General features: G+C 37.7%; 1 protein-coding gene across 9 annotated transcripts in view; it reads right to left on the bottom strand.

Annotated features, from left to right (window-relative positions):
• Positions 1 to 21,195, bottom strand: part of LOC127634072 (sickle tail protein homolog) — a 167,422-nt gene that overhangs the window by 43,312 nt on the left and 102,915 nt on the right. For 7 of the 9 annotated variants that reach the window (XM_052113489.1, XM_052113490.1, XM_052113494.1 and 4 more), the window contains 2 exons: positions 20,117 to 20,406; positions 4,024 to 4,222 (listed from right to left, as the gene is read on the bottom strand). In XM_052113489.1, coding sequence (XP_051969449.1) covers positions 4,024 to 4,222; positions 20,117 to 20,406 — 489 coding nt within the window. Of the gene's footprint in view, positions 1 to 113; positions 250 to 4,023; positions 4,223 to 15,961; positions 16,140 to 20,116; positions 20,407 to 21,195 lie in introns of those variants that run through there. The other 2 variants (XM_052113492.1, XM_052113493.1) reach the window with 2 other exon arrangements.

Here is a 21,195-nt window from a genome sequence, read left to right as displayed (position 1 = left end):
AGAAGACGCATTTTTAATTATTCAAAAGTAGGTCTAATGTAAACCTCAGCAGAGATCTCTCAACATATTAAGATCGAAACTCCAGACCACAGACAGAGAAGACTGAGACTTACAGCAAGCAGTGGGTCCACGCTGAATTTCACAAATGAGCAATAATGTAAGGACCTCTGATTCTTTGCATTCCTTCTGCTTATTCTTTATTAAATCAATTCAGTTTTTTCTGCAGGCACTTCTACAGTCTCCTTCTTTTCAAAAGACTTTCAAGGAAATGGTCTGAGTGACTCTCGCTCTTTATACCCCATATTACCAGCTGGTGCTTGTTTAAAACAACCAATCAGAGTCAAACAGCCAGAGACGGCTCTCATTTCAAGGCCTGTGTGTCTTTCTATCCAGACCTAGGTAGTATATAGCAAAAGAGATTTAGAGATATTTCCATACTTGTGTATTTGTATGATTGTGTACCCACAACCATTTGCCTCTGCTGTAATATACTGTATACCTATGAGACAATGGCTTTCAGCTGCGGAGCCTCATATATTTCCATTACATGAAGCATTTCATTTTGAATTCGCTCTTATGACGTTGACAGACAGGCAAACTTAAGCAAACCTATGCACTTCTTCAGACACAAAAACTAGTGTAGTCTGCACCTAAATCATTTAGACTAGCAGCAGACGATAAATAAATATGGCAGTGTGGCGTGGGGACGTGGTCATGTGTCGGTCTGCGGGGGAGAGAGAGAGGGCGGTAAGGCTTGTCACCTGGTTTGTAATTAACCCTAACACCGGTGTCTTGTTATAGTGATGCGGAGCGAGACATAAAAGAAACGCCGAGTGCCCAGAGAGGGAGAGAGAGAGAACCCTGAAAGCTGACATTGTTGATGCGTTACTCTGAATTATTGACGGTTACCATCGTTTGTGTAAGAATAGGAATTAAACTGACCTCAAACCTGCTTCGCTGTCTCCTGACTCCTCCATTGCCGAACGAAGTGTGTTACAGGCAGTAATGCAAAATTGTTCATTTGAAGACCCGCAGAATTCCTCAGAAATCACCACAGTTACAGCCGAATTTGAACACCAGTCTTTCATAGAATTATACATATGCCACAATTCTTGCAAGTTTGTTTTTCCTTATTAAAATAGAATTTTTCATTTTGGATTATGTCTTTCACTTATCAATTAATGTAGCGCTCTCTGCTCCTTTTTACACATCTTTTTTGGTACATAAATTTAAAGACAGTTCAATAATTTTGTGAAAGGTGTGGTGGAGGGGAAAGATTTTCAATGAATAACGATTTAAATTTATTTATTTTACATACAAAGCTAAAGCATGGCTTCAGAAAACTTGGAATAGAGCACACAAGTGGTATGTGGGTCACTGACAAATAAGGTGATAAAATGGTTGTCCAAGGTGATAAAAATGAGAAATCATTAAAAGTTTATTTTAAAACATGTTAACTTTGTAAAAAATTTACATTTTCATATCCATAATGGTTTTAAGCATTTATTTATTTTTTTTGCATTTTCTACAGAAACATATATATATATATACAGTATATATATAGTACTCAGTCAGCATTAATGAGTACACCCCCTTCGAAAATTACGATTTTTAAGCAATTCTCAGTGAACACCAGAACAATTAGCGGAATTTTGACAAAGATGTTTTATTAAACCTTTATTTTATTCTGAACATAAAAGGCTGGTCACCAACACCTTTAGGATAAGAAAATACATTTCATTCAAAAGAGGTTTTGCAAAAATGAATACACCCTACGACAAATTCCACCAAATCTAATATTTTGAATGGCCTCCATGATTTTTCAGAACAACATCATCTCTTCTAGGCATAGCGTGAACAAGTTGGTAACATACTGCTTCCTCTATTTTTCTCCATTCTTGGAGAATGAGCTCTTTCAGAGCCTGGATGCTGGATGGAGAATGATGCTCGACCTGTCTTTCCAGAACTCCCCACAGATGTTCTATTGGGTTGAGGTCGGGTGACATGCTTGGACACTGAATCACATTTACTCAGTTCTTCCTCAGAAATACAGCAGTGGCCTTGGATGTATGCTTTGGGTCATTATCATGTTGAAAGAGTGCTCAGCGACCTAGGCGTGGAGAGATGGTAGCATCTTCTCTTTCAGTATTTTGCAGTACATCTCTGAATTCATGATGCCATCAGTGAAGTACAATTTCCTGACACCTAAACCACTCATACAACCCCACAAAAGGACACTGCCACCTCCATGTTTTACTGTGGGTAGCATGCATTTTTCATTGTACTCTTCACCCTTGAGATGCCATACAGTTTGGATGCCATCAGTTCCAAAAAGATTTACCTTTTCTTATCAGACCAAAGTATGGAGTCACAATATTCTACAACATGGGCCCTTGCAAATGCTTAATGGGCTTTTTTGTGCATGGGCTTCAGCAGTGGCTTCCTTCATGGACAACACCCTTGCGTGCCACTCCTCTGCAGCGTACGTCGTATTGCATCACGTGAAACAGTCACCCCAGTTTGAATTTCTACATCATTAGCTAACTGTGATGAACTTGCATGGTGATTTTCTTCAACTATTCATAGCACAAAACGCTCATCTCAAGGTGTTATCTTCCTTGGATGGCCTGGACGTCTCAGAGAGCTTGACACATGTCCATCCTTTTTTAATTTTTAAATAACTTTCGCTACTGTATCCCGACTGATTAGCAATGCTTTACTAATATTCTTGTAGCCCTGACCTTTTTTGTAAAGAAATGACTTTCATTCTCAAGTCTTGTGACATTTCTCTTCCATGTGGCATCATTATTGTCAGTATTAAATAGGAGAGGATTTAACAAGTTAAATACCACCCTTATTTGTCAATTATCTGGCAGACACCTGTGTGATGATTGACTAGACTCATCTGTTGTTGAATTCACGTTAATTATCATTTTATCGTTTTTGATCATTTATATCATTCCTAAAACCTTAATTGGGGTGTAATCATTTTTGCAACATTGTCTTAAATAATTTTGGTAAAAAAATATATAAATTCCTTTTTTTGTACTGACAAATCTCATTTGCAACCAATAAACCAGAGTTGCTGGAATATTATATTGTATAGGATCCCATAGAAAGTATTCATTCTAAAAAGAGACAGATGATTATCTGATAAATCTGTTGCTGGTTACACCACCTGACTTTGATTTAGTAGACAAAAGGATTTTTTTATATTAATACTTTAAAACAAATTTCTTTCCCTGCTTATTCTATTTTAGAAATAATACTAATAAAAACTACTTGTGCCAACATTTCTTTTTTCAAGAAGCTCAGCTTTTAAGATATTTTTTTCCTGTCTCAAGACGATTACACCACTTGTACATTTTTGAATATAGACTTTAAAAAATTACTCTGAATCCAGAAATTTAAAACATGTTCATCATAGTAGATGTTTATTCGAGTTTATGTAAATTCCATATTTATGTATTTTTTTGAAACTCAACGAAATGAGCATCCCGGGACTTACTACTTTTATGGTTTGAAAGCCCTATATTTTTCTGGTACTTTTCTGGTGCTTTGTCATTTTTGGTGTTAATCCCCATTTACTTTCATTGTAAAAAAATCTCCTTTGGTGTTTCAAAAAAGAATGCCATAAAGGTTTTTTAACAATATGAGGGTGAGTAAATCATAGCAGCCTTTTCCCCCATACTTTCCCCCACAACAAGTGCAGAAAATGTGAAGTGTTAGTGTGCAGTGTGCATAAGTGTGAAGATTCCATGTGAGTGTCCAACACTCTAAATGAGATCCACCAAAGAATTATATAGGCTATAACAAAATAAACATATAAATATATTATTCCTCTGTGTCAAGGCTGTGTTTGTATAAAAACGCTAATTGAATTTCAGGGGGTCCCCCTCAGTTGTTTTCACCTTCCATAACAGTATCAACAATACTGAGCTCATTACAATAAAAATAAAATCAGATCAGAAGGTGTGTGTACTTGCAGGTAATCTACTGTACTTGTGTTGTGTGTATATACACCTAGTGAGCGATCCTTGGTCTGGTTAGTGGAGCGAACCACAGGCAGACTGGCTCGGGACCGGGAGCCTCTGGTGAAAGCGACGGGCGAGTCACATTCAGACATGACCTCCAGAGCATCCAGAGAGACCAGGGAGCCGTGCTCCACCTGATCCACAGACACTGGACTCGAGCACGTAGAACTCTGCTTAGAGCTCTGGTTCTGGAGAAAGAAAAAAAAGAGGGAGTTTTAGATAATACTGAATTTGGGAACAAATTGATAATGTAATTCATGAAAGCCAAAGCATTTTCTGCCATTTGCGAAAGCACACATTCTTCGAAAGTGGAAATAACATGCTGACAAAACTCAGGTAATACCAGCTTAAGGTGGTCAGGCTTATTTTTGGAATATGTTAGCTGGTTTGTAGCTGGTGGTTCAGCTTGACCATGATGGTCTACCAAGTCTACCTCAGCCACACTTGCTTGCTGCTCAAGGTAGTCCATCTCAGTCCATCAACCTTCTTAAACTAAATAACAATAAATGACCACCTAGAAACCATGTAAAACCAGCTGAAACATGTAACAGCAGGGTTTGCCTCACATACACATATTACTTGTTACTGTAACTCAGAACCACTCATTTAGAACAAAGCATAATTTGTCTGCATACATTAACATTTCCTTAAACACACTTTGCATAAAGAATAATTAAAGCAACAGACACGGTCAGCTGTGACCATCAAAGCATTGGGCCATGCAAAACTTAACACAACCTCAGACTCAATACATAAACCAAAAATACATTAACATATTCAAACCGAACACAGAATTTATAGATCAGAGCACAAAGTCAGTATGGATCTGCCTGCCTATAAATATAGCTAGTATCTTCTTTTTCTTCTTTCGACTGCTCCCGTTAAGGGTCGCCATAGCAGACCATCCTTGATCTGCATATTTGACTTGGATAAATATAGCTAGTTTATTCATTTCCAATCAATCAAAGACCATTTTTTCCATGTTAGTTATTTCATGGCATTGTTAAACACATACATGCACCACACACACTCTTATTTGTTCTGGTACTGACTAGGCCTGAACCAAGGGTCTGGATCTTCAGTAGATATCTTTGAATATCTATCTCAGAGTGTAGAGTGGACAACATCCCTTGAAATAACTGTTAAAGACAGAAATAATGATATACAGATAGAGAGAGGTAGTGTTATGAAGCAGAAAATAAAACATGATGAATTATAAAAGGTTTGCATTATAGAACAGAGAATGAGGAATTCAGCAATATCCCACACAGGCCTGAAGGAAATACCCACAAACCCAACAGATAATGAACACTTTTACTGTAAACATTTTTAAACTCCCACACAAAGTGTGTGTGAAAGAAAGTGTGTGAAAGGGAGGTGCAGAAAGTATGTGTGACAGTCCAGACTACTGCCAAGCACACATTACGCAAGAGGGGTAAATATGGTGTCAGGGGTCATACACTAAGAAATTGAGCACAAATGCATACAGACACATATTAATGAGTCATAAATCCTTTATTCCTTTAGTGTTGGACAATAATTTAACAATATTTTAACGTAATTTTATAAAAAAAAAGACATTTCTAAATATAAATCGCACTTTTAACTAAACAAAAAAAAAAAAGCTATTAAAATAACTAAGTAATCTAAAAATCTTCAAAATATGCCATCCCTCAAGTATCCATCTACGACAACAGGTGGGAAATTACTAATAGCCTAAAAATTAAGTATTAAAGACAATTTTAAATGTAAAGATAATAATAATAAGGATAATAATTTAAATATAAATAAGCCATTCCCTCTAGAAATTTCAACACAACCCACATTAATTCTACCTTCATAAAATGGCTACAACAGTTTGTTACCTCAATTAGTCTTTGCTTAAACAAATAGAAAACATCGGTTTTCATATTAGGTGTAAGCCTAATAAATTCCCTTGTGTTCCCAAAATAATGCTGCCAAATGTGTGTTCTTATCGAATTTGTGTTTGTTTTGTTAATACAGGTAATGCTGCCAAAAGAAAAGAAATTAGAACTCAATTTTAGGTTCGAGGTAAACTTGGTCTTTTTTTATGATGTAATAACTTTCGTCTTTGTTGCTTTAATACAAAGATATATACAGTATATTAGTGAACCTGCAGAGTTGCGTTCACAATGTGTAAGTGCAAACTGCTCTGTGGAAATAAAGTAAACTAAACTCACAGCACCTCCTGAGATGGTCGGAGATAATTTGCATTTTTCTTCAAAATAATTGGATGACTTTTAGGATGTTCCTATTTATTTTATTTTTTTAAATTGACAGCCTGAGTCCCCATTTACTTTCATTATGTGGAAAAGAGTGGGCAGCACAATCAACATCTCTCTTTTTGTGCTCCACTGAAGAAAGTCGTAAGAGTTAAGAACAACATGAGGGCCAATTAATGATGACAGAATTTTCCTTTTTTAGGGAATCCATTAAACACAGGTGGCAAAAGGAATCAGTTTCAGTCAAAAAACAAACAAAAAAACCCTGAATGAATCATGACATTTAATATAAGGCCCTTTTGATATTTAAATTGATGTATCATGAAAAGTCAAATAACATAAAAGAGCACTGAAACACCCACACCCCAGCAGTTTCCTGTAATTTAGATGTTTGATATGATGCATCAAAAGGGAGTTTCATTCAAACAACAAAAAAAAAACGATCAGAACTTTCCAGACCACAGTAAATTGTCCTGGGGTTCTTTTGAGATCTGGAGGTGGGAAATTATATCCATAATCTCTAACGAAATAGTATTCAGTGGACACACAAGACAGGAGCTGTCAACAGCATCATGACAATAAAAGCTAAAGGGTGTGTTTGTGTGTGAGTGTCACCACAGGTTAGCTTGTATGTTCAGACATCTTCTATAATTAGACACAGGTTCATCAAGAGTTTTAGCAGTGTCACAAATCTTAACTAATATAGCAAAACAAAGAAGTACCAAAAACACAAAAATGTAGCTTAAAATACTAAAAACATTACCAACTATTTCATAAAGTTTTTAGCCATTCAAGGACTTGTGTATATTTCTCCATGTGATAAATGAAACAGCAAACAACTGTGAAGCTAAATCTCAATTTGCATAGAATATGAGATTAGGTTTAGTGCCTTCCAAATCATAGTACATTAGTAAGTCAAAGGTGCCTGGATCTGATGGTGTCAGCCAGCTATTCCCAGTTGATTTTTGACGTATGTGCAGTATTCATGCATGCTTTTCTGCTAGCTTTCAAACACACATAACCTTACACATATGCACAACACCACTGCCACCATAATCTAGCTTGCATCTGTTAGAAGATCTATAAATATTATCTATGTGTGTTCCGCCTGTAGACATCATGATGCCATGATTAGACTGTCTCTTAACCTGAATACAGTAAGATAATAAACAAAGCTCTGCATAAACTACTGATCTGGAAACGGTTTTAATCAGACAGAATTCTGTGTCAACAAATGAACATTATCTTGGGAGAACATATTAGCAGTGAATATCCAAGTTTAACATGATAACTCATTTATCTGCAAAAGAGGAATCATGGCTTATAAAATATAAAGATTCTTATCTGATATGTTCTGTCTTCAGACAGAGATGTTTGAAAGTCCCAACAAGGATAGTAAAGCCTGAGTAACTGAGTTTCTTTCAAAGCATTAGGTTTAGAGGTTAGGGACAGAAAATACCACTAGCTCGGGACTGAAACAATAGATATCAATGGAAAGTCCCAAAAAAGTTGTGTGTGTTGGCAAGGATGCAAGAGATACACATAGTGATAAAGAATACTATACCATGTATGTACCTGAAAATTGCTTTGGCAATATTGTGCCTTTATAGTCAAGCCAATAAAGCTTTACTGTCAGAGACAAGAAAGAAAGGCAATAAAAACTGATAACAGCATCAGCCTCAACACTGAGTCAACTTTTCCCAGTCCATGGTTAAACAAAATTGTTTTTTATAAAACAGCTGAGAAAGGCTGTACTGAGTTTTAAAAGATTATTTCACCCAAATATTTAAGTTAAAGTCTTTATTTTTTCACCCTAATATTGCTCCCCTTTGACTTTCTTCTGTAGAACACAAAAGTCTTCATAGGGTTTATTTACTAATGTAAGTGAATAGTTCTGTCAAGCTCATAAAAGGAAAAAAAAAACTAAAACACAATAAACCACAGTAAAAATAATAAATACAACTAATGCAATATATTCCAAGTCTCCTGAAGTGAGGGCCTGGGCACCTCAGTGAGAATTGACGGTGACTACCACCACTGGAGTCACAAGTTCGAATCCAGGGTGTGCTGAGTGACTCCAGCCAGGACTCCAAAGTGACAAAATTGGCCCAGTTGCTAGGGAGGGTAAAGTCACATGGGGTAACCTCCTCGTGGCTGCGTTTAGTGGTTCTCGCTCTCAATGGGGCACTTGATAAGTTGTGCTTGGATAGCGGAGAGTAGCACGATCCTCCACATGCTGTGAGTCTTCGCGGTGTCATGCACAACAAGCCACGTGATAAGATGCACAGATTGACGGTCTCAGAAGCGGAGGCATGACACTACCACCACCATGCTTCACTGATGAGGTGGTATGCTTTGGATCATGAGCAGTTCCTTTCCTTCTCCACTCTTCTCTTCCCATCACTCTGGTACAAGTTGATCTTTGTCTCATCTGTCCATAGGATGTTGTTCCAGAACTGTGAAGGCTTTTTTAGATGTTGTTTGGCAAATTCTAATCTGGCCTTCCTGTTTTTGAGGCTCACCAATGGTTTCCATCTTGTGGTGAACCCTCTGTATTCCCTCTGGTGAAGTCTTCTCTTGATTGTTGACTTTGACACACATACACCTACCTCCTGGAGAGTGTTCTTGATCTGGCCAACTGTTGTGAAGGGTGTTTTCTTCACCAGGGAAAGAATTCTTCGGTCATCCACCACAGTTGTTTTCCGGGTCTTTTGGTGTTGCTGAGCTGACCGGTGTGTTCTTTCTTTTTAAGAATGTTCAAAACAGTTGATTTGGCCACCCCTAATGTTTTTGCTATCTCTCTGATGGGTTTGTTTTGATTTTTCAGCCTAATGATGGCTTGATTCACTGATAGTGACAGCTCTTTGGATCTCATATTGAGAGTTGACAGCAACAGATTACAAATGCAAATAGCACACTTGATACACTTGAATAGCACGCTGGACCTTTTATCTGCTCCTTGTAAATGGGATAATGAGGGATTAACACACACCTGGCCATGGAACAGCTGAGCAGCCAATTGTCCCATTACTTTTGGTCCCTTAAAAAGTGGGAGGCACATATACAAACTGTTGTAATTCCTACACCGTTCACCTGATTTGGATGTAAATACCCTCAAATTAAAGCTGAAAGTCTGCAGTTAAAGCACATCTTGTTCATTTCATTTCAAATCCATTGTGGTGGTGTACAGAGCCAAAAAGATTAGAATTGTGTCGATGTCCCAATATTTATGGACCTGACTGTAGATGTAGCTTTTTTAATGTTTACTATTCTTTGCATTATGTTAATTGATAAATGAAAACTATTTATGGCATTATTTTTTACATTATTTGTCACTATGCAACACTTTTGCACATTACTGTATACAGTGTATACGCTATAATTTTTGTTATGCTAAACAGCCCATCTAATGTGGATGCTCTTTTATAACACATATAACACATCTTATCACTATCAGTAATGAAATAGCTGACCCACAGTTCACTCTATGCACTCTCTCTCTCTCATCAGTAAAAACATGTACACAACAGAACTGCAGATACTGTGTCAATTCTTTGGAAGCAAGAGAATCTGGAAAAGTTGTCCCAACTGTGTGCTGGCCTTTGTTATGTCTGGTGAAAGCTATAAGGCCGTTTTCCTATTTCCCGTCTCCCAAGGCTCTCCCTTTCTCTCTTTGCAGCATGCAGTAATGATGGGATAGGGCAGCACAGGAAAATGTGAGGGTGAGGTTTGAGTTTGTTTGGGCCAAACAGAACCAGATGGTGACTCTCTGTTCTTTCCACTCTCAAAGTCTTGTGACAGGCTTTCACCACACCGGTCTATTCCACGCACGCAAAAGTGGGACCCAGATGTTCAGCAGAGAGGGGTGTGTGTGTTGATAAACATTTGAACCATCCATCACATAAGCACTGACACTTTGGCAGAAAAATATCACACACACACACACAGGTTTGAACATGTTAGCTGACTCTCAGGTTCATCTTTAATAATATTCAGAGGAATTTCTTGCTCTGGTGTTAGTGTGTATGTCGAAGATGGTGCAAAAGTTCTTCTAATTTTTCTGTCTCACAACAACATGAATCTCACTAGTGCTTGGTATTGACATCCACTTGGCAACATCATATATATCACACATTACACTTTACCAACTGATTACTAAACTAACATGATTGCCCCATTCTCCAGACTATAGCAGAACACACTTTTCTGGTTAGTAGTACATTCTTGGTTATTCAAATGTAAACCGTTTTGTGATTTCCCACAAATAAATAAAAGGTGTGAATTCACAAAGGTCAACATATGCAAATCCCCACTTTAGTTTATTACCATAAAGAGCTAATTTTATCATGCATTCAGCGGTCAATAAGACTGTAATACTCTTAACAACACATTTGACCATGTCTGCAACTATACTGCATATATATATATATATATATATATACGAGAGAGAGAGAGAGAGAGAGAGAAGTTTCTGATTAGATAAGATGAGAGATAGAGATTAAATGAGGGCTTTAATAGTGTAACCTATTGATTGTATCTGAATTAAACACTCTTAAGGGTTTTAACCCCTGTGACTCCAAACTGTCTCCACACATGACATCCCTGTCTGAAGGGTTAAACTTCTATTCTTTCCCTCAGTCAATCAAACCGTAAAGGTCACCACCATTTACCACTCCCTCGTTAAGAGTCTAGTCATTGGAGTCATTAGCTCCACCCCTTTTAAAAAATACATTCACACACATTTTGTATACAGACAACAACAGGCACTTGTCATTAGATAGATGAATGATTGGTGAGTTGTGGAAATAATGATTTTAACACTTTTAAAAATACTATATAATATTTATTCAATAAGTATTAAATAATATGATCATCAGTATGATCTATCTATCTGTCTGGAAAAGAAGAAAAGGTTTATTTTCTCACTATTTCTGTTAACCTTGGTGATTTGAAATAACAGAGTATCAAAACTGTATCAGAAAAAGAGGGACAGACAGAGAGGGAGGGAGAGTCTGAATGGAAAAAGAAGGAATGTGCTGACACATCATTAACTCCCTCTAATTTTGAGTGTGTGTTGTAAGCACAACAGTGAGAAATCCTCATTCTGCAAAAAAGCTAATACTGTGGCACTGAAGCACTAAAAAAATACAGGAAAGGTCTGATCTTCCTAATGTTGTAGAGTGCAAATCACCATGATCGGACTGTCTTTGCGGTCTTTGTGGTCCACTACTCCAACATTTCTGGCTGTCCTGGATTGTGTAATGGTTGCCAAGTCTAACTGAATGGTAAAGATTTGTGGTAAAGCTGGGATCACCGGAACATCTTGGTCTTTAGTCTGGTGATCTATGAAGAATGGCAGAGGTCAACCTCAACCCTCAGAGTGGACAGTCAAAGACTGAGCCCTATCATTATAGGACAGGAAACTGGCCACTCACAAAACACACAGATACATACAATAACTCAAAAACACACAGGAAGAAAAGAGAAATTATATCTTTCAGAGTTCAGGATCCGAGAAGGGGAGGAAGAGAGATCAAGGTAATGAGGGAGGTGAGGGTGAGTGGAATGACAAAGGACTGAATAAGGAAAGAAGAGATAACAAATAACAGAATGAGTCACTACACTCAGCTGTATGCTGAAAGATCACATTTAAACCTGTCTAATACGGAGACAAAACACTCCTGAAAAATCACACACAGACAGATTTGTTCTCTGGATTTACCAATTCAAACACTCTTAATTCTGTAAAGTAAATGTTCTGAAACTGATTCATATTTTTACTAGAGATGTGTAAAAGTACATGTTTTTACACTTGACTAGTCGTTGAATTGCCTGAATGACAAGTTGACTAATTAGTGCGACCCCATGTACACATGCGTGGACTTGTGTTTTGGCTTCGCTATAGGCAATGCATAATTTACATTTATTTAAACTGACTGATCTCAATTCAGAATACTCTGGGGTGTCAGTAAAGGGTTAAACGCTTGACCACAGAGTCATGTGAAAAAACAACATGGTTTATCTTTGGGAGAAATGCCAACTAAACAACATCTGGTAATAAACCTACTTAAATTATTACACTGAAACCTGTTTGAGTCGTCAAAAGATTAGTCTTTAGATTCATGCACATTATCACAAAATACCACACTGCTAAACACAATGTACACTATAGTGGACAATAGCACAAAGTTTTCATTAGAAATCCTATATTTACTGAGCATTTTTCACATTGAGAATAAAAAATGCTTTCAGAGGCTTTATATGGAGTTAGGATGAAAATACGGTGCATTTTCAACTGTTCTGAGACCAGTGCAGACAGCACACTGGAGGTTAAGTCATTCACTAAAAAGGGAGCATCCTATAGCTTTCCTATGAAGTCAAGTGCATTCACTCCTAAAATCCAACCAAAAGTTCAGTTTCGGGCTGCAGATGATGTTTGGTCCACTCAATGTTTATTTTAACATGGTTGGCAGTGACTGGACGATGCTGGCCATTATTTGTATCAAAATGAATAAGGCAAATTTCTAATTGGAAAAATGCATCAGCACTGGCTATCACTTGTTTGTTTGACATTGCAAAGAGAGAACATGTGATTTTGTTGCCAAAGTAAAAAAAAACATTTGATAAAAAAAAAATTGTGCCAAAGTAGCTTTATAGAAGATCAGCTGTAATGTCTCAAAAACATGAATAACCAACACTCCTGGAAACATAATAAACAATTTGATTAAAAAAAAATCTGACTTCCTGTAGCTTGGCATTATTAAAGATTTCAAAACATATATGTGGACATAATTTTTAGGAAAACGATTTGCTCTTGAAATGTTTGTGTGTTTGTTTTGCATGTTTATAAGGTGCTACTAATTACAAATCAAAAATGGAAATGGAAAATGAACACAGCAGTCTTGCTTGGGTCTCATGAGTTTAAGAAATCTCTCTGAACTGTAATTAGGCTGGTGCATTTCACAGGTGGGTTTTCATTTAAGACATATTCTTGCAATCAAAAACAGCTAAAAAATATTTTTAACTAGACACAGCGTCATAAATACACAACTCTCATGGCTCGAGATGCTCAAAAAACTGTGTGAAACGCAACGCAACAGCCAAAGATGGTGGTACATTTGACCACCATAACAAAGAGTGCTGCTACCTTTGTTCCAATGTTATGGTCTAGAAGCAGAATATAAGATACAAACTGCTCTCTAATGTGCATTGTTTTCTGCTTACTAATGGAGCTTTGTAATTAAACTGTGATTTGTTTACTTCCCCTCAATGTGCTTTGTGCCACCTTTTAGAAATTAACTTGTGTTCAAGATGCCACCTTGTTTCTGCTTTGTCCATTGATTTTTTCATAATGGCAAAAGCTTCTGTCCACCATAACAGTGCATGTCATGCTTAAATGAGCATCAAATCCCCATCAGAGCAGCTGCCTCAGTATTTGCATGGCCCTGTGAAATTGGACCATTCATGAGAATGAAGAAGCCAGACATGCAAAACTGAAACTGAACTCACGCTTTGAACTCAAGGCGTCTACAGTGTAAGCTCATGACCCCGTAATGACCCACAACTGAACATTTTAATGTATCAATTCACTCCTGTCTGTTCTCGGTAGACAACGGCAATGATGGAGAAATGTTTGAATGCCAACGGGGTTGGGGTTGGATCACAAAAATAAACTGGGGTGAGCATGAGGATAAAAATGCTGGTCTGAATAATGGTGCATGTGGTCAACTGTGTCAGTGGAAAAACAGTGCTAAAGTTGTGAAAAGTTTAAATTCACAAAGGTTTTTGACACACAATTTAAAAATAATCAGTGATAATTATACAGTAGCCTATAATTAGTACAGTGTTTCAAACACCAACCCAAATTTTAATGATGAGTACAACCTACAGCTTTCTACAGCATTTAAAATGGAATCTTGCACTTTAAAACAACCAGCCTGAGAGCAAGAACAGGTGCCACCCAAAACTACAGAAATTGGAACACTGCCAGACTGTCTAAAATGTACAATCTGATGAAGCCTTAGTGTATCATGGCTCATTGCATTTAAAAGAAAATTCTGACAGCTTCTTTGAAGCACTAATGATGGCCTAATGTGTACACTGTAAAAAAATGTCTTGTCGGGTCACATAAAAATGTGCTTCATGTGGTAATACCTAATGTAACTCTTTTTAAGTCAAAATGATTAATGAATATTATGACTGAATAAATATGGCATTATTAGGTTACACCAATTAAAGTATGTTTTAGTGGTCAGATGATGTAGAAATTTCTCTTTTTCACTTTTACAGTGAAAGCAGATATTGTTGATATATAATGACAGTTTATTTTGTTTTAAATGATCAAGTTATGGACCAACTGCAAATTTGCAATGAGCTGCATTTTTACCAAACAATTAGTGGTCCAGTGAATTTATGATTGATCATCATATTAAAAAAGTATCCAATTCCAGGGCCAAACCACTGAACTAATGAACTCAGCTGGGCCAGACATTTGCTCAATCTCAAGACAGCACACTTCATCTAGTAAACAACTCTCAGATATAATCAAGCAATTCCACAGAATTTACATATTTCGGTGTAGCGGGTCTTCCAATAAGCATCTTGGGTTTATGTTATTCGATATGTTATATCATAATTTCTCAAGTTTTCCTTGACTGCTTATGAATACACACTGTTCCAGGGTCATTCTATTAAAACTGGAGCCTTTTGTGTCCATCATTGACATGTAAATAACAACTTTATCAATGAATAGCAGACAAAAACTTTAACTATGTGTTCTTTCTAAGCACAGCAATTTGTACCTTTTAATATACTGTATATATAGCATATAATGTGTCCCAAGATTATGCATCAATCTGTTTATCTCATTACTGTCCCTTATTAAAATGGTTACTTTTATGAAGGCATAGTTATTTATCTCAGCATATATATATTAATTTAGTTGTTATGCAGATGGCACATTGTAACTGAATAACACTGAAAGACATTCTTCGTCTGATATAATTTTTTTAATCAAACATAAATAAGCATTATGTGGCTGCCCAATAAGATATATGAGCTGCCCTACTGTACACCTAACACGCCAATAACAAACCCAACAGCCGCCCATGTGACTGCCAAGACAGCCAGCTATGCTTCGCATCTGGAAGTAAAACGACACACATTACAAGAATCCGATTGTTGACTCGACACTATGGATTGTTTAAACTAGATTTTACCACTGCGTATGGTAAAATGGTCTTTAATGCACTATACCTGCACATTACGGTTGCCAGGAATTTAGTTATGTTTTAAACAGTTAAACAAGCACTTGTTCAATGAGTAAAACTAGAGTATAACACGCGTTTGCAGCCACAAAGAAAGTGCACGATCATGTTCTTTCTCAGCCCCCCACTTTCCACTCTAAATTCCCCCTGAGCACACCTGGTTAGAGAGCGCAGACCCCTGCCATTGTTGTCCTTCTTTCCCACATCTTATAAACCCTGTCACACGCCATATCGGGTTGCTTTCCGCAACAGAATCATCACGAGCAAACATGCGTCTTCTCTCGTTACAGCTTGGGCTCAGCTCACAAGTTCGCGCAAGACTCGACACGATCGCGCGATCAGCAAGTTTACATGCGAATGCGCAGGTTGACAGAAAACAATTGCAAATGTGAAGTTTAAAAGTGAATTTGTACATTACCTTATGCAGAAAGTCGTGACAAATATCGCCACGTTCAAAACAATCGTTCTCCGTTTCAACCCAGTCTCAGTATTTCCATGATTTGGAGGAATGTCTTTGTAGTCTGTATTCCGAGAAGTCAGGACAATGGAAGAGAGTGTGTGAGAGTATGAGCGAGCCCTTCTCGTCCTCGAGCTGTGCCCCAGCTGCAGCGCGCGCTCACCTACTTGAAAACTGAGTCAAGCCAGCACTCACATCACAATTGCTATGGTGACTTCAAATCCAAACTAAACTTAGTCTCCACCCAACATACCTGGCGGATCACTAGAAATGCCAGCTGTCTCTCTTTAGATTGCATTGCACAATGCATTTCATTTTCTGCAAATCTTTGCATTTCTTGTGTAGCAAAACTATCAAATTCTTTCTGCAGTTATGTTTCATGCAGCAGCCTTACATCATGCATTAATTATTAGTCACTCTGACAAAATAGAGTTTACCAACACAAAATTATTGAATTGATTGACCATTCTGTATTCATACTGTAGCCTGCTTGCACTTAGGGTTTCACTTATGGCATTTTCTTTCCATTCTGGGCATAAACTGGCTTTTTGGTGATATTTCCTTGTGTCAACTTAGCATATAGCCCAGAGTGAAGGAGGGGGCTCATTGGTCAGCAGTGTGAAATATGGTACTTCCTTGCAAAGTAAAGACACACTGTCAAACAAAACTTTCAGAGATTCTCATATGACAAACAAGCGCACTATGCCCTGATTAATACAGCTCTTGTTTCTCCAAAATCCAAGGTCCACATTTACAAATTAAAATACTAGTGTTATTATACTGCAATAATAGGCCATATACATGTGAAGTATTTTAAAAACAAAAGCTTGAAATAGATAGAGACTGATAGCTTGACCATAAACATGAGGTACGAAGAAAATAGGTTGGATAAGTCTATGGTTGACTGGGCACTAAACCAATCAAAATTCCTCTCAGTTTCTCTCTCCCCTTTCCGTGTGCATACCAACCTACACACTTACAAACTCGCGCAAACATTCGTATTCTGCACCTAAACACTCTTCCTTGAGAGGCTGTCGATCACCACCATTGTTCTACTGTTGAAGTCTTTAGAGCAGGTGAGGAGCCTTTTGTTTTCAACCACAGTAAACACACTCAACACTCCTTCACTCACCCACTGTGGGGTGGCGATGGGCCCCTGCCCCCTCCTTTTCTCTTTAATACCCCCTGGGGCAATCCAAATAACATTCCACAGACCCACTGAGTGGATGAGTATGGGCAGAAGGAGGGAAACCGAGAATGAAAGAGGGAAAGACAGTATTTCCTGAAACCAAGTTGTACTAAGGAAAGTAATATGAATAAATTTAATTCATATCACAAAGAGATTTTTCCAAAGTATTAGCATAGGTATAGGTACATATGAATTCTCCAGATTGGAATAAACAATAAAAACGCTTTAGTATAAAAGGGCATAAATTAGTTCTACCAAAAACGTGCTAACCTAAACAGTGCTATTTTATTTTTAAAGGAATAGTTCATCCAAATGAAAATTAAATGTATGGCATAATTTATTCACCTTCATGTCATTCCAAACCAGTATGATTCTCTTTCTTCTGTGGAACACAATTTAACATATTGTCCAACATTTCCTTTTGTATTGCTGTGAAAAAAAGAAGAAGAAAAGAACAAAAAAAAAGTCATAGAATTCTCCTTTTTGTGTGAACTCTCCCTTTAGACATTTTGATATGAGTGTGAGATCGAACAGAAAATGGAACATTTTCGGACATGACTTGACAGCAAAAGGAAACACGTGCATGATCGATGATACCGACTCCAGTTTTCACCTAAGGTTAAAAAAGCTGCAAATTGACTGTTTCAACCAAAGCGGGAAAATAAAAACAAACCTACATCTGTTCGAACTTAAAAAACAATACATTTACAACCATTATAAGTACACCAAAATCCCAGTTTTGGTCAGTAATGAGGCAAATATGAGAACACAAAGATTTCACTGGACACATTTAATATGAAATAATTTATCAGTATAATAAATGGAGTTAATATTATGTGTTGGCCTGTGGTCATAACTGAATGAAGTGCAGTGCAGCATAAAGACAAGACTGCCTGAGTCTCATATGCACACACACTGAATAGCTTCATATAACATAGATAAGTCACACACTGCAGAAACTATTCACGTCACATGATCATCGTTCCTAAGCGTCTTTGGAGAAAGCAGACAAAAAAGTATCTTTCTTTTATGTCCTTTTTGCATCCAATGACTACCATAAGATTGTCATACAGTATATGTTAAATTATGTGTTATATAGCATATACTGTATATAACTCCTTCTAACAGCTTCTAACTGCAGGCAATGAGACCACTTACTGAATGATCACATAAACATTTCCCTGGTAACCCATTTAGCCAGGGCTTGATTTAGGGGGCTGGAGGCCCCTGGGCTGGACTCATTGTTAGAGCCCTACCTACACCATCAAATATTGTGCAACCATTTCGAAAAAAAAAATGAAAGGTGTTTCTGGGAGAAACATAGGAATGTAGCACTGATACTTCAGACTCTAGCTATAAACACAGAGAAAACAGAAGCAGTTATGTGAGTGGAATACATTTCTCCTCCCAGCATTCTGTAGTCACTCTATGTCACAGTGAATAGCGTGAGCCTCCACATGCGCTAATTCTCTATGATAACACGCTCAGCATGCCACGTGATAAGATGTGGGCTGATTGCCTCGGAAGCAAAGACAACTGAGATTCATCCTCCGCTACCTGGATTGAGGCGAGTAACTGTGCCACCACAAGGAATAAGTGAGTATTGGGAATTCGGCATGGCAAATTGGGGAGAAAAAGGGTGGCAATCATAATTTTAAGCTCGAATACACTTCCTAGCGTCATCTAGCGTTCTGCGCATGCGTCAAGCACTAGAAAGTAGTGAAATCATGATCGTGATCAAATCAATGGCAAGAAAAAATATGTTTTGTCTGTTCTCACCCAAAACAGATCGTATTGCTTCAGAAGACATGGATTAAACTACTGGAGTCTCATGGATTCATTTTATGTTGCCTTTATGGCCTTTTTAGAGCTTGAAAATTTGGTCACCATTCACTTGCTCTGACTTTCAGATAAAACAATCTTCCCTCAAGGCAAAATCACACTCACACTTTCCATCACACCTCTCACATACACTGTTTGTGCCCCCCCTACAACCCGGGACTCTGGGCTGCAGTCCAGGTTAGCCCATGCATAAGTCGGGCCCTGCATAAACCATATTAATTTTGCTCATGTCAGTTTGCATTGTTTCACTGTATTTATGGTTTATATTTTATTTGCATATTTATATATTCTTTTTAATTGCCCTTTTCCACTGTAACCTAAATTTCGCCCTGTAACTTTTTTAGCTTAATTTTGTGAATAGTTCACCCAATTGAGGCTGTCATTTACTTAACCTCATGTTGTTCCAAACCCGTGTGACTGACTTTCTTTTGCAGAACACAAAAGGAGAATTTTTAATTCATATTCCACTTTGTATCTTGAATAGAATGGCAATTGTTTCTCAATTTAAAGCTTAAAAAATAACCCAAAATAATCATACAAATAATCCATGTGACGTTTGCTTCATATTTCAAGTCTTCTGAAGTCATCTGATAGGTTTTGTTAAAAAAACAGCCCATATTGTACAACATTTTTGGTTGTTTCTCCCCAAAACCTACTGAATGCCTTCAGAAGACTTGGATTGTGAATTGTGAATTTGAATCTTTAAAGTGAGTCCCCATCAACTGTCACTGTACTAAAGAGACTTTTTGTGTTTCGCATAAGAAAGAAAGTCAAGTAAATCATAATTATGAAAAATGTTTCATTTTTGGGTGTTGGCATTATACAACCCTTTAAAGTTTCAATAGCAAGCATTGAATAGGTGGCCAAAATATCTAGATCAAATGAAGGACTCTGGTATAGAGTGGAATTTGGCCCAGTGCTGACAAAACTGTACCATATTTGGAGCACATAATTCCAAACAGATCCTACAATATCTACATTTTTCATTAAATATCAGTGGATAGATTCCGGAATTGTATTTCACTGATTTCTCATTGTAATTGAGAGTGGCACAACAAACTGACAGAAATGACTCTGGTCGTTACCTGTTCTCTGAGCCTTTCCTGATGGCCCATTATGGCAGAGGCGTGGTGCGGGTACTTTTGCTTCAGATGCTCCAGGAAGGCCTCTCGTTTTTTATCCATGTCTGAGGGCTGCATTGCGAGGATCTCCCGTGAGCTTCGTGCCCCGCCCACAGTGTGCCTGCGTGAAACCCCTGCACGGCTGGATTTGGGCTCACAGCGGTTGCCGGGGCTGTTAGCAGAGACCTGCTGTTTACGGCTTAGATGTTCAGTGTCTTCAGTGGAGGTCACCTTTAGATTACCCTTCAGAGGCTCTGCACAAATAGAAGACAAGAAAATGGGATGATTAGAGAAAAGGTGTTATGGGAATATTTACTTGTGGACACCATGTGGAAGATTTGCAATTAAATGCCTATAGTTTTAAAATGAAATGTTGACCAAGCATATATGGGTGTGGTGTTAGGGTGTCTACATTCTTTTGGCCATGTAGTATACACTCATAGTTCACTTTATTAGGTTTACCTGTACACCTACTTATTAGTGCAATTATCTAATCAGCCAATAGTGTGACAGCAGTGCAATGCATAAAATCATTCAGATACGGGTTAGGAGCTTCAGTAAATGTTCACATCAACCATCAGTATGGGGAAAAATGTGATCTCAGTGATTTGGACCATTGAATAATTGTTGGTGTCAGATGGGCTGGTTTGAGTATTTCTGTAACTGCTGATCTCCTGGGATTTTCACACACAACAGTCTCTAGAATTTACTCAGAATGGTCCAAAAAACAAAACACATCCAGTTATCTGCAGTTCTGTGGATGGAAACGCTTTTTGATGAGAGAGGTCAACAGAGAATGGCCAGACTGGTTTGCGCTAACAGAAAGGCTATGGTAAATCAGATAACCCCTCTGTACAATTATAGTGAGCAAGAATAGCATCTCAGAATGCACAACACGTCGAACCCTGAGGCAGATGGGCTACAACAGCAGAAGACAACATCAGGCCCTTTATTAGGACCATAGTGTTCCTAATAAAGTGCTCAGTGAGTATATGAACATATTGTATTTTACATATTACAAACACTTGCATAGATGCATGTCC

Source organism: Xyrauchen texanus, chromosome 41, assembly GCF_025860055.1.
Source record: "Xyrauchen texanus isolate HMW12.3.18 chromosome 41, RBS_HiC_50CHRs, whole genome shotgun sequence".
NCBI lineage: Eukaryota > Metazoa > Chordata > Actinopteri > Cypriniformes > Catostomidae > Xyrauchen > Xyrauchen texanus.
Note: the sequence above shows the minus strand (reverse complement) of the source record. Positions and strands in the feature narration are given on the sequence as shown.